Consider the following 12,947-nt stretch of genomic DNA (forward strand, 5'->3'; position numbering starts at 1 on the left):
CTGCCGCCACGACCATGCCGCAATTGGAGGCGGGGCTGCCACTCTAGGCGCCGCTTGACTGGCAGCGCCGTGGCAGCTGCTGATCTTTGGAGCTGGTCTACGTCGAGGAACTTGGCACCGGCATCTGACGTCGCCTCTGGTGCCACCCCGCTCCCTCGGCCTGCCGGGCTCGTGGCTGCCATACCCTGCCCAGCCTGCGGCGTTCGTCGCGATGTCGCTGGCCCTGGGTTGTTGCTGAGTGCCACCGCCGCCCGCGCCTGCCAGCAGAACTGTGAGAATGGCACCACTCCTGCACGCGTTTGTTGGCGGGCCCCGGCACAGCAAGTTGCCGCCGCACCCTGTTCCTGCGCATCGCCGATGGCCCTCGATGACAGCAGCCCGGTCGTTATGCGACGCGCCTTGGAAACCAACCGGACGACTTCGTGGGGCCCGGCGGCTGCATCAAACCCGCCCTCGCCCGAGCCGCACTGGGTGGCAGCGAGGCGCAGCGCCCAGTGGCAGGCGCTGCGGCCCGCAATCAGGGGCCCGACGCACTGCAGGAGTGGGCTGTCCCTGAGGCTGATTGTCACGGGTGAGCCTATGGAAACGCATCGGTGGGAGATTGATGATGCAATGGAATGGTGCGTGAAGCGTTTGGTGATCCCAGACATGGAGGTGACACACTTTTTTCTATAATCGTGGGGGATTGCGGGCCGCTACACTTTCTGAGGGCAGCATTATAAACCACAGCATAGCAGGAATGACGAAGGGGTTGACCTGCCCACCTGTTGCATCCTTCTGCTGATCTGCCAGCCGCGACACCAGGCCCCACAACGCACTCAGGTCTTGCTGCGCAGCCCGCGCCAACGCGTTGGCTCCTGTTGATGCAGCCGAGCTTGGCCCAGCCGTTGGCGATTGCCCGCCCCCCGTCGAGCGCGGAAGCAGTGCAGTGGCGGCCAGGGCGCCAGTGATGGGACCCAGGTCCGCCACTGTTAGGCAGCTGCTGAGAAGCCGGCCCCCCGCCGAGGCCCAGTGGAAGTCCAGCCGACCAAACATCGCCCGCGGCAACGGCACGCCGATACCCGTGCCCTTGGTCGGCCCCGGGTGTGCTGCCGCTGCAGCTGCTGTTGCCTCGCTAGCAGCAGCTGCCAGGTGGAAGGCCTTGGTGATCTGGTCACCGCTATCTACCTCGATGCGAAGCGTGGGCGGTTCGGCCTGGGGGTCAATCACGCGCCGTGGCCTGCGATCGCCGCCGCTGCTGCTGCCGCCATTGCCGTTGCCGCAGTCGCTGCTTTGGGCAGCCTCAAAGATGTCTGCAATGGTGTCGCCGCACAAAGACCATGCTGAAAGGGAAACCTGCAGCCCGCAGGAATCGGCGCTCGTTGTCTGCTGGAACACCTGAGTGGCCGCCGCTCTCAGCATCCTTGCTATTGCAAAGAGAGCGCAATGGTCACCACGCTGCCGTGTATGTTTCTGCTGCAGCTGCAGCTGCAATTGCTGCTGCTGAAGCTGCTCTACTCCACTGCTGCCGCCGGTACTTTGGCCGCGCGACCCAGGCAACTGAACACCAGCTGTCATGGCCATTGGGTCGCCACAGAGGATAATCGATGCGTCAAAACCGCCCATAAGCAGCCCGACAATGCCCTGCAGCAAAGTTCAAGGAGAGGGAGGATGTCCCGTTTGCGTGCACACCATGGCCTGCACTTGCAAGCAGCCACAAGTGGATCCCTTCTGTGCCACCCACAAGACTCACGATGCCAGCAGCACAGGGTGGAGCAAAACAAGTGAAAGAGCGCACCTCTGGCAGCGCAGCATCACCCCAGCTGACTTGGTCAGCGACCAGCTGCGCAGCAGGCGCCCCGTGTGCCCCTCCAGCCACACGCAGGACGTAGCTGCCAACCGGCTGCTGCGCTGCCCTTGCCGCGGCTGGTGAGCCCGTGGTGCCTCCACTGCTCCAATCACCGCCGTCGCCACCACCGCCGCTGCACCTGGCAGCCCCCCCTTGTTCACTGGGGCAGGCCCCACGTGAGTCGCTACACGGCAGCAACACTAGCAGGGGAGCCCGGTGCAGCCGTGTGCACCCACCTCCCAGCTGGTCCAATTCCTGCTGCCTGCGCACCACCTGCACCCGCGCGTACGTGTACATCCCAGCATTCAGTGATCAGGGCTACAAACAATACTGCTTTTGCGGTAACACACGCAAGCTCAGCTGCTGCAAGCGATGCAGCAGGTGGGCATGCACACAGCAGCGCTGCCCGCACCTGGGGACACGGCGCGCGGTATCGCAACATGCTTTCAATGCGAAAATCTTGCTACAATGATAGCATCGCTGCGGTGTTGCTCTTCGTCCTGTGCTTTGCGGACCGCGTTGTCCAGTGTTCGTTGGTTGGATCGCAGCAAAGGTCAGCTACTGTACCGCGTCGTGCGAATTTATTTGAGCAAAGGTTCAAAGAAAGATATTCATCACATCGGTTCATGCGTAACAGGACCTGTCGCTCTGAAATTCGTCTCAGGTCTTGACTACTGCACCAGAGTTTGACCGCATCGTGCGGCACCGCAGCCTGACCTGCCATCTCCAATGTGCGCAAACACATGAGGATGCGCAGCGAAATTTGAGGGACGCTGCGAACTGCGCTGGCCAGCAGCTGCTAATGCCTGCACAGCGTTGCTTGCAACATCTGGCAGCAACAGGGGTGCGTGCCGGGGAGATGGGGGCTTGTCCTGACGGAATTGGCTGGGGGTGTGGCATGAGTTTGTGATCACTGTGATCAATTACAGTCCATGTGTCCAGATAAGGCTTGAGCATGCAAGGTTTGTAAAACACCGTACCAACATCAGCACGCGCGCTGGCAGCACAAGGCGTTTGAAATCCCGATTTGCCGCGATGACACGCGGCAGACCCATTTCGGCAGAGGTTCATGGCGCATGCAGGGGTGCGACAAAGGGCAGCAGGCAGTCCAAGCTCGCAAACGCGCGGATGCTGTGTCCGTGCTCAGACACGGCCAGCTGCTGCTGCAGAGCGCCCAGGGGGACCAGCTCGGCCTCTGATGCGGGCGCCAGCAGGACGCCCTGGCCGACTGGGGGCGCAGGCCTGCAGGGGAAGCGAGGGCCACATGCTTGTGAGGGCAGACAACCCATGGGCAAAAGCAGCACATATATGCGGTACAACTACCAAAAGCCCTTGAAAGCATAGCGCAGCTGTGCAGCAGCCTCGCTGCAGGGCCACAAATGACGACAGGCATGCTCGTCAGCATCCTTTGCAGCCAGAGCACCGACCTACACTCTCCACACCACTCACCTAATTTGGTGCTGCCCCGCAGCACGCCACACCAGTCCGTCCCCTTCGGGAAGCGCTGCATTGCGCAGCAGGCCGCAGCCTGTCGCATCAACCGCCTCCTCCACCAGTGCCGGCCACCAGTAGCCGTGGCGTAGCACCTCGACCCGGCTCCCTGATGGAAGCGCGTGCCGCTGCTGCCGTTGCTCCTGCTGCTGCTGCTGCTGCTGCTGCTGGTGCTGCTGCTGCTGTTGCTTGGCTGGCTGATCGACGCCATTCAGGTGTGCTGTGTGCGCGTGCTCAGGACCCAACCCGTTCGCTGCAGCCACCAGTTTGTTGCGGCCAGGGCGACGGCCATCGCTGGTGGCGGCGTTGGCTGCCGGTTCCTGCTGCTGCTGCTGCTGCTGCTGCTGCTGCTGCTGCTGCTGCTGCTGCTGCTGCTCCTCCTCCTCCTTGGAAACCTCATTTCTTGTGGCCGTGCAGCACCCGCCGCCGACCCCGCTGAGTGTATGCCTGGGCCGCACCAGCACAACCGGCTCCGCAAATGGTTCTCCCACAACCGGGCCGCGCCAAAGTAGCGGCAGCCAGACAGGCTCGGCCATGGTTGGCCTTGGAGGGGACGGCCCGCCGCCACTCGCAGCCCCCTGGGGTGAAGCAGCTCTGCCATCGCTGCCGCTTGCAGCACCAGCGGCGCCGCTGCTCCCGCCGTTGGATGCCGCCTGACGCTGCTCCTGCTGCCGTTTCCGCTGCCGTCCCTGCAGCTGCTCGCGCGCTTGCGCCCCGGCCGGCTCTGCCTCCGCATGCCCCTCCACCACGGGCCGCGCAAGGACGCGCAGGCCGCCCTCCCAGTCGCTGCCAGGCGCCACGCACAGCAGCACGCCTGGTTGCCAGCCGCTGGCGCAACGGCCCTGTTGCAATGTTCGCCGTAAGTCCACGGCGTCCCCCGCCTACGTGTGGGTCACACCCGCAGAGGATTGGCTGAACCACTCAGAGGTGGTGCATTTTAGCGGAGTGCACAGGCATCCAGCCAACCGCAGTGAGGGCAAGGCGCCAGAGGGACAGGTGCGACAGCCAACCGCCACGGTGCCGACATATACACCACCCGCTGTGGGCGAGCGCCGCGCGGCGGGGGAGCAGCAACCTTAACCCTCCCTGCAACACCCACCTTGAAAGCCGCTGCTGCGGGGGTCACCCTGGCGCGCGCGATCCCCTTGCCCGGTGGAAGGCGCCCCAGTTGCGGCGGCGGTGCGCAGCCGCCCGGCTGCGAGCACGCCACGCCTGCCGAGCAGGGCCCATTGGCCGCCGGGTCCGGCACGTGTGCGCCTGCCGTCTCCTTGCCCACCGCAGCTCCCGAAGACGACGGGCCGGCGCCGTTGGCCAGGGCGGGCCGCTGCTGCTCGCGGCCCGTCTGCTGCCCGCTCTCTTGGCCGGCACCAGCAGGCGTCGCGGAGGCGTCCTGCTGCTGCGCATCCCCCTGGTCCTGCCCCGCCACGCGCCGCGGCACGTGCCCAGACCGCAGCCGCCTGGGGATCGGCCGGCTGCTCACGACCCGCGGGTCCAGAGCGCCCACCTCCGGCCGCCGCCGCCTGACGCCCGCCGACGCCAGGCGTGCAGAGCGCTTGCCAGGTGTTGTGTCATCAGCCTGCTGCTGCTGCTGCTCCTGCTGCTGCTGCTGCAGCGGCGGCGACGGTGACGCTAGCAGCGGCGGCGCGGGTACCGTCAGCGCTTGCGTGGGTGCGGGCGTGGCGACCGTGTGGCTGGCGGACAGAGCCTTGACCGCCTTCTGCCTGACCGCAGCGCCGTCGCACGGCCCCAGTTCCTGCGCCTCAACAGCGGGCGCTGAACGCGCCACGCGCTGTCTTCTGCTTGGCTGCTCCACCGCGACAGCAGGAGGCTGCTGCCGCTGTTGCTGCAGCTGCTGATGCTGTTGCTGCTGACGCCGCGGCTGCTGCTGCTGCTGCTGCTGCTGCTGCTGCTGCTGGGGTTGCTGTTGCTGTGGCTGCTGCTGCTCCTGCTGCTGCTTCTGCTGCTGAAGTGGCTTGGTGCCGTTGGCGCTGCCCGTCGCCTCCGCGCACCCGCCGTCCGCTCCACGCTGCTGCAACGCCCGGGCAGCTGGGGATTGAGAGACCCCGGGGGAATGCATAGTAGGGGTGTCAACGTGCAACGCCTGTGCAGGTACCGCTGTATAGCGTGCTGCCGTGGCCCTTGCCATCCGCTCGCACCAATAGCAGTTGCAGACGCGTGCTGGCTGTCAACTCCCTCCCACCCCACCCTCCCGCCAGGCCCTGTGGGATTCAGATCTCCACGGCCACAGCCTGCCACAACCCATAAAACACCCCTGCCCAATCTGCATGCCCCATGCAACAATAGCCCACCCAGCATTCTCTTGCGGTCAGCCGGGTAGCGCGTGCGCAGCGGCCGCTGCAATGCCACCCGCCCGGCGTCGATGGCCTGGTGGGCAGGCGTGCGGCGGGCGTGTGTGTGGGTGTGCATGTGGCGGTCGCTGCGTGATTCACCACTCCTGGCAACAATGGTCACCCACAGCAAGAAGCAGCAACATGGGACAGCAGCAGTCGCATGGGACCACCCTGCACCAGCCAGCCTGGGAGCAGCTGGGGTGGCGCCGTGCCCCTCGGCTACAGATCACCGCGCCCACCTGATCGAAGCCCGACAGGCATTTGGCGTAAGCTTTCTTGGTGGACGAGCTGAGCATGGTGAAAGTGGGGGGCGTGCCAAACACACCGCCCACAGTGGCCCACAGCTGCGGGAGGCGCGCGCAGTCCAGGGGCCAGGTGAGCGGGGAGGTAGAACGGGCGCCAGGCGCCTTGGAGGCTGATTGCACAGGGGGTGCACATGTGTGGACATGGCGCACGCACTGCGGTGCTGCGGGCCGGTTGGGCTGCGACGCACCTTGTTTTCTGTGACCACGCCGGGGCCGCCCCACGAGTGCACCTCGCGCCACAGGCGCCACGGGGGCGCGGGCACGGCTGCCATGATCTGGCAGCGCGGGGCCGCCCGCTTGCCCGGTCTGGCCGCAGCCCTTCCGTCCCCTGCGGCAAGCTGCCCGCGCCAGAACGCCTCGTATGCTGTCGTGAAAGACGCTTGGTCTGCAGGAATGCCGGGGAGCGTTGCACGAAGCATGTGGTGCACCCAGAGAATGCAAAGGCGGGGATTGAGCAGTGTTGGCTGGTGGGGCAGACATGTGACGCGAGGGGGTATGCAAGTCAATGTGTGTGCCTGAATGCCTGCTGTGGACCCGCACATGACACATGTGACTTCACACCAAAACAAGTCGTGCTAAGGAGTGCAGCAGTTTTCTCACCAGCGCCGCCCTCAATCGATGGCAAGCCTGCAGTAACATCCACTGCAACCTCTGGCGGCTCTATCCGCAACACCCTGCTGCCGCTGCACCCGTCGGCGCCGGTGCCGTCACTGGCGCCCCCATTTGTTGGAGACGCCCCCGCGTGTCGCTTCGCTGGGGGCGCATCCGCTGGCGGCTGGGTGGGCTGCGGCGCACGGCTGCGCTTCTTGGGCGCACTGGCGAGGGCCGTGACAGGAGCAGCCAGTGCGCCAGACTCCTGCAGCGCATCCAGGTCCACCTGAGATGGTGACAGGGCATAAAGTGGCAAGGGTTGTAGCACGGCAGCACGAGACATGCAGCACGCAGAGGTGCCTCAATGGGTGGCAAATTGAGAAGAGGTCGCCTTTGCACCCCACGAGGCTGTTGTGCACTGGGCGTCGCCTGTGCAAAGGCAAGCAGCTTCCTCACCGCCACAAGAGACGCCTCGGCTTGCCCCACTTGGCTGCAAACCTCCCCCCTACACACAGGTGGCAACCGCCCCTGGCATGCGCCCTAGCCCCCTGAACACACCTTGAACAGGCGTGCGTTTGGCCGCCAGCCGAGGCCGTCCTCGTCCAATGACCAAGCAGCCTGAACATTCACAAATGGTCCGCCACACACGAGGGCGGGTGAAATGGATGAAGGGGCCCAAGGGGAGGAGGGGGCGTGTTCGTCTTGAGGACTTGGATGGATGCCTGCCTGGCACCACAATGGCTTCATGCGCAGTGGGGGTGGGCAAGCGCATAGGCCCATGAAATCTGGCAGGCTGCATACGCTGCACACCTTGTCGGTAGTGCCGCGCCACAGCATGGGGCTGTCAATGCTGACGACCTCCCGTGGGTGCTGCATAAGTGGCGGCAGGGCCGCGCGGCAAGACGGGAGTGGCGCAGGGGCACTCGATCAGAGAGGGGTTGGCGGCGGGGGGTGCACTTAGGCCTGGGCCTGTGGGCGCCAGCAGGGCGACCAGGGCGTCCTTCTGAGCTGTCAGGCAACACGCCAGTGATGGCTGGTCGAGGGGAGGGAACTGCCTGAGGCCACGCAAGGAGCGACAAAGGCCAGAATGCTGGGGTTACTGGTCCTACATTTATTAAATCCAAACTGCCCTCAGGCAGTAACCCCCACCTCGATGTCCGCGTATTGCAGCAGCAAAGAGTCACCCTGGTCCTCCACAACTCTGTGTGATGTTCAAATTGCGTGTGTGGGGACGGAGCTGACAGCGCGACGCACATGAGCAGCACTGCATGGGCTTCTTGGGGCGAGCAGCGGAGCGCGGGTGCTGCGCACGCTGTTCCTGCTACACACTGTTCGCGCGACACACTCTTGAGGGCTCGGCTACCACAGGGGAGCCTTTGCAGCCTTCAAACCTAAGCCGAAGCAATGCAGCCACAGCTCTAGCAGGGATTACCTCTCCACCAGCCACTCAAGCACGCACGGACTCGCATGCACGCGCGCGGCCATGCGCATGTCTTGAGCTTGCATGCATGCATGTGCATGCGCATGCACAAATGCATGCACTCTGACAACCACAGCCGCACCTGGTGCGGTAGTAGATCTCGCACACCTCGTCTGATGCCAGCATGACGTAAGACTGGGGGTGGCGCGGAGGCCGGAAGGGCGGCAGGCGCGCTGCCGGCTCCTCGCCGCGCTCCTTGGCGCAGAACCAGCAGAACCAGTCGCCATCCGGCACCTCCTCGGGACTGGCTGCGCGCGCATTGGGGCATGGCTGAGGTTGTGACGCCTGCGGCGAATTGGCGCTGCATCTGCAGAGCACACCACGCCTGTCATGCTCAGCGAGACAGCTCCCCGAACACAGGGGGTTAGAAAGCAGAGCCGGCACCGCCGCCGTCGGAGCCGGGCGCGCACCAAAGCCGGCACATCGGGGGTGGAAGGCAGCGGGACAGGCCTCGCAGCAGATGAGCTCGCCGCCAAGCCGACAGCCGCCTGTAGCGGGAGGGCCAGGCGGGACATAGACCGTCACACGGCAAAAGAGAGCGGCTCAGGCGGGAACACCGCTCTTGCAACGCTGTGCCTGGGTCAACGGTCACCAGCGTGCACAGAGCTTGAGTGACTGCATGCAGCATCCCTCACGCAGCCAAGCGCTTGTCCCTGCACTCGACACTGTCGTGCGTTGCCGCTCGCGCTGCGTGCAGGCCTCCTGGCACGACACCGCCATCCAGGTGTGGTTCCTCACGGCCACGGCGGCACGCACCGCAAACAGCCTCGTTCGCATCACTGTAGCTTGGTTGCATGTCCGGGGCCTTCTCCGTGGAAGGCGGGCTGACTTTGAGCGTCGCCTTGCGGGCCCGCCCAAGCCCCAGCACGGTGGCCATCCCCGCTGTCAGGCTTTCAAGCATGATTCTGACCGATCAGGCCCGCTCAGAGTCACTGCAAGTTGATCTCATGGCCGGTGTTTCAATGCTCGCAACGACAGGGAAGCTCGGGACCCAGACTGTGCGGCCTGTACAAGTATGAGTGAAACATGCGGTATCTAATTGCCCCGCTACCGCCCAGTATGATACCGGATGGTACACAACCATTATGTATTGGCACCACTCACCGTGCGACATGCCTGCAAAGTGCAAAGTGCCCCCTCATGCGCACAGTGTTTAATAGCTGGTGCTGTGAAGAGCCTTGCATGAAGGGCTGCCAGGCGCGTGGAGGGCATGCGAGCACGGGCGGGTGTTGGGCCGACTTGAGCCTTGACCACTGGTCAACACTTGTTGCAGGAGCACCCCACGCACGCGAAAGCGTCCTCAAGTTGCGTGTGAGCGACCAAGCCCTGCCCTGCCGCCCATGCGCCTCCACTCCTCCTTATCGACGGGAAAGTATTTACAAATGCATGGCACAATGCATGCTTAATCCAAATCCTGATAAACCAATAATGCACAGGACATGGAAACACACCAGGGCATTTGCGCAGGGCCCGAGCACGCGCGCAGGCCCACTTGTCCTTTGATGAAATACCGATATGACCCATCATCAAACCACAAAACAGCCACCGAACGCGCCACGCACCGCAGCCTCACGCTGGCGCGACCAGTGGCTGCTGCTTTGCCGCGCCCCCGCTGCAGCACGCGCGCCGCGCGGGCGCGGCCGCGGCTGCTGCCACCTCCACGGCGAGCTCCTTGGCGGACTCCACCAGGCCTGCCAGGTCGCGCGCGATGTTGTACACCGCACGTGGCCGCCCCAGCGCCTTGGAGCGCTTTGCCATGGCAGCGAACTCGGCGCGGGCCTCGGGGGAGGGTCCGAGCCAGGTGGCCATGATGTCGGCGATGCGGACGGGGTCGGTCTCAAAGGCGCCAACGCCGTTCTCCACCACGTAGGGGATGTTGCCCTCCTCCTGTGGCAGTGGGGTGGGAGTTGGGTTGGGGGTGAGGGTGGGACTGGGGCACGGAGGTTAGATTGTGGTCAGGTGGATGGGTGCGAGGGTGTGGGCCTGGCAGCTTCCTCAAGAGGTGTGTGTGTGTGCTTGTGTGTGTGTGTGCTTGTGTGTGTGTGTGTGTGTGCGCGCGCACATAATGAGTTGGGTGCCAGGAGCCTTGCTTGTGATGGCAATATTGAGAATGAGCTAGACCTTAACCTTAAATGCTACACTGTGACCCACTTGCCTTGGGAGCCGCCAACCAAGCCCTCCGTGCCCACTGGCCACCACCCCACCGCCAGCCGGCCCCCAAGCCTCCACTGCCCCCGCTGCCCCCACTGCCCGCGGTAGTAGTCTGGGAGCCCGGAGGCCCCTGCCCACCTGGCAGGGCACGTTGCCGTTGAGCAGGATGGGCAGCCCGCTGATGAGCGCCTCCGCGATCGTGCCCGGCCCCGCCTTCGTGATGATGGTGTCCACCGCCGCCATCCACTCGTGCACGTTGTCCACAAAGCCCACCGCCACCACGTGGCTGCCGCCCGGCCAGACCGTGGACCGCAGGGTGTTGAGCAGCTTTTTGTTGCGGCCGCAGATCACCGCCACCTGCGGCGCGAGGCGTGATAGAACAGGAGGGAATATGTTGGGTCGTTTGCTACATGCGGCAGTTGCAGCGGCGCCATGTGCCTCCAAGCAGATGAAGGCAGCTACGATGCTTTGAGCTCCTCTGCTCTACAAACCCCAGAGAACATTTCAATAATCGGTCAGCACACACCCCTTCCGACCAACATAACCCAGCGCCTAAGCGGCGTCACCGGTGTCACCTGCGCGCTCCCCTGCAGCCGTGCGTCCAGCTCCCGAACGGTGGCCTCCAGCTTGCCCATGCCCTCGCCGCCCCCCACCAGCAGGATGGCCGGGGCGTCATTCACCAGGCCCTGCGCAGGGCGGTGAGCAGGGGCGGCCGGGTGCATGGGGAGTCGGGTGCGTGCTGAGAGGAGCAAACGCCATGGCGAAAGATCATTTAATGAAGGCATGCAAGGGTGACAGCCAACATGCAACATCGACACCGCGGGCAGGTATCACTGGCCGCAAGAGCAGCAGACGCAATTCCCTGGCGTCACACCGTGTAGCGCCTTGCCGCGAATGGGCTCAGCCCCACCCCCACACGCCTGCTCTCGTTAACAGTCGCCCTTAGTCCCACGCGCATGCACCCGCCCTCCACCGCCGCTCACCAACTTGCGCCGCAGCGTCGCCTTGGCGGGCAGCCGCTTGCTGAAGATCGGCCGGATGGGCAGGCCGTGCACCGTGATCTTGTCCGCGGGCACGCCGTTCTCCAGCGCCAGGCTCCTGCAGAACGCTGTCGGCACGAAGCAGCGCGTGACGGCCGGGTAGAACCACGTGTTGTGGCAGGTCGTGAAGTCCGTCACGACCGTCGCAAACGGCGGCGGCGCCTCGCCGCGCGCGCGCGCGCGGGACGCGAGCACGCGGACCGGGATGTGCTGCATGAGCGGGTGCACCGAGACGACGAGGTCAGGGTCGTACGCGTCAAAGGCGGCGCTGAGCTGGCGCGACACGGCGGCGTTGACGGCGGCGAAGTACGAGCGGTGCAGCGGGCGCGGCTGCATCATGTTGTAGGTGAGGCGCCACAGGATGGAGTGGCGGACGAGGAAGGAGTAGGAGTCGCATAGGGTGTTGAAGGGGGCGGGGGTGTGCTCCTTCCACATGTCCACAATGATGATCTGATTGAGGGAGGGAGAGGGGGGGGGACGTGAGTGAGGGGTAAGGGCTGGAGTACTTGGGATGAAGGAGCAGCATAGGAGAATAGAGCTGTGGTATGCGGTGCAAACTGCCATGGGCGACCATGCAGCAGGCAGGCTAACAAGGGTGCCGCCAGAGCCGTTCGGTTTTGCCGGTGCTGAAGGAATGACCGAGATCAGCAGCGACATCCTCCCCCCATCCCACTCATTTCCCCCCAGTGCGCCGTCCCTGCCATCGACGCGGCTCAGCAACACGTTGCCACCTCTCATTTTGACCACCTGGTGCGCAACCACACCACCACCACCATCACCACCACCACTGCGTGTTGCACCACCCCCACCTCACCAACAGCGCCCCCTCTCCAACCACCAACTCTCTGCGCCCCTAAACCCATCGAACACTCCCCCCCCTCCCCCCCCCCCACCTTGTACTGGTCCCCGTATTCCTCCCGGAATGCCTGCTGCAGCGCCTCCGCGCTGGCCTTGTGGCCGCCACCCGTGTTGCTCATCATGATCAGCACCGTCTTCTGGCCGCCCTTGGGGGGGCCTGCGCGCGTGGGTGGCACCCGCGACAGCAGAAGAGAATCGGGCGCTGCACAGTGCTGCAGGTGCGACCCCGTGGGCGGCGATGCCGGCACAAGCGTATGAGGCCCTCCACCTCCCAGTGCATAGTGAAGCGACGCCGACACACGCATGAGGTCTGCAATGCTCTCTGAGCTGCAAGCAGCGCAGGCCGGTGCATGCGGATGCGCACCCTTCCGCCTGCGCCCCGGGAAGGGGAACAGCCGCAGCAGGTCCGCCTTGGCAGGGCCGCACCACTGCACACGGGCGCGCAGATGAGAAGGGGCCGGGCAAGGCAGGGTAGTTTCAGCTGGTGAAGGCTTTGCCAAAAGGCATGCAGTGGATGCGCACCCATGCGAGGTGGGGTCAGTGAGTCCAGACAGCGCGTGTAGCGATGGCCCGTGAGAGGGCCACGCGGCCAACTCAAAGTGCCAAGGCTAGCCGGGTTTCCATCCCGGGAGTAGCATCGTCAACCGGCATCTCATGCGGGCTTGTTGCACGGCCACTGCACTGCCATCTTGCCCGCCAGCGCCGCACCATGCCGCCTGCGCCGATGCCCATGCCGATGCCGCCCAGGCCGGCGCGGAAAGAGATCCGCAGCGCTGAGCTACCACGCAGCCACCCGCTGATGCCGCTGCCGCCGCTGCCGCTGCTGCCGGGCGCCCTGCCACTGGCGGTGGG

The 12,947-nt window shown here is 64.9% G+C and overlaps 2 protein-coding genes across 2 annotated transcripts in view; both read right to left on the reverse strand.

Annotated features, from left to right (window-relative positions):
* Nucleotides 1–7,523: 7,523 nt before the first annotated feature.
* MNEG_3775 (hypothetical protein) lies at nucleotides 7,524–8,923 on the reverse strand (the record flags this gene model as incomplete). Its single annotated transcript, XM_014047749.1, has 5 exons — nucleotides 7,524–7,535; nucleotides 7,716–7,767; nucleotides 8,129–8,294; nucleotides 8,457–8,534; nucleotides 8,803–8,923. 5 exons carry the CDS (start codon nucleotides 8,921–8,923, stop codon nucleotides 7,524–7,526), a joined length of 429 nt encoding a protein of 142 aa, XP_013903203.1.
* Nucleotides 8,924–9,615: 692 nt separating this feature from the next.
* Nucleotides 9,616–12,947, reverse strand: part of MNEG_3776 (1,2-diacylglycerol 3-beta-galactosyltransferase) — a gene marked incomplete at both ends in the record, with an annotated part of 6,824 nt that continues 3,492 nt past the window's right edge. Inside the window, 6 exons of the mRNA XM_014047750.1 lie at nucleotides 9,616–9,933; nucleotides 10,336–10,554; nucleotides 10,773–10,883; nucleotides 11,181–11,687; nucleotides 12,131–12,252; nucleotides 12,460–12,523. Of these exons, the coding sequence (XP_013903204.1) occupies nucleotides 9,616–9,933; nucleotides 10,336–10,554; nucleotides 10,773–10,883; nucleotides 11,181–11,687; nucleotides 12,131–12,252; nucleotides 12,460–12,523 (1,341 nt within the window). The remainder of the gene's footprint in view (nucleotides 9,934–10,335; nucleotides 10,555–10,772; nucleotides 10,884–11,180; nucleotides 11,688–12,130; nucleotides 12,253–12,459; nucleotides 12,524–12,947) is intronic.

Source organism: Monoraphidium neglectum (assembly GCF_000611645.1).
Source record: "Monoraphidium neglectum strain SAG 48.87 unplaced genomic scaffold scaffold00491, whole genome shotgun sequence".
NCBI lineage: Eukaryota > Viridiplantae > Chlorophyta > Chlorophyceae > Sphaeropleales > Selenastraceae > Monoraphidium > Monoraphidium neglectum.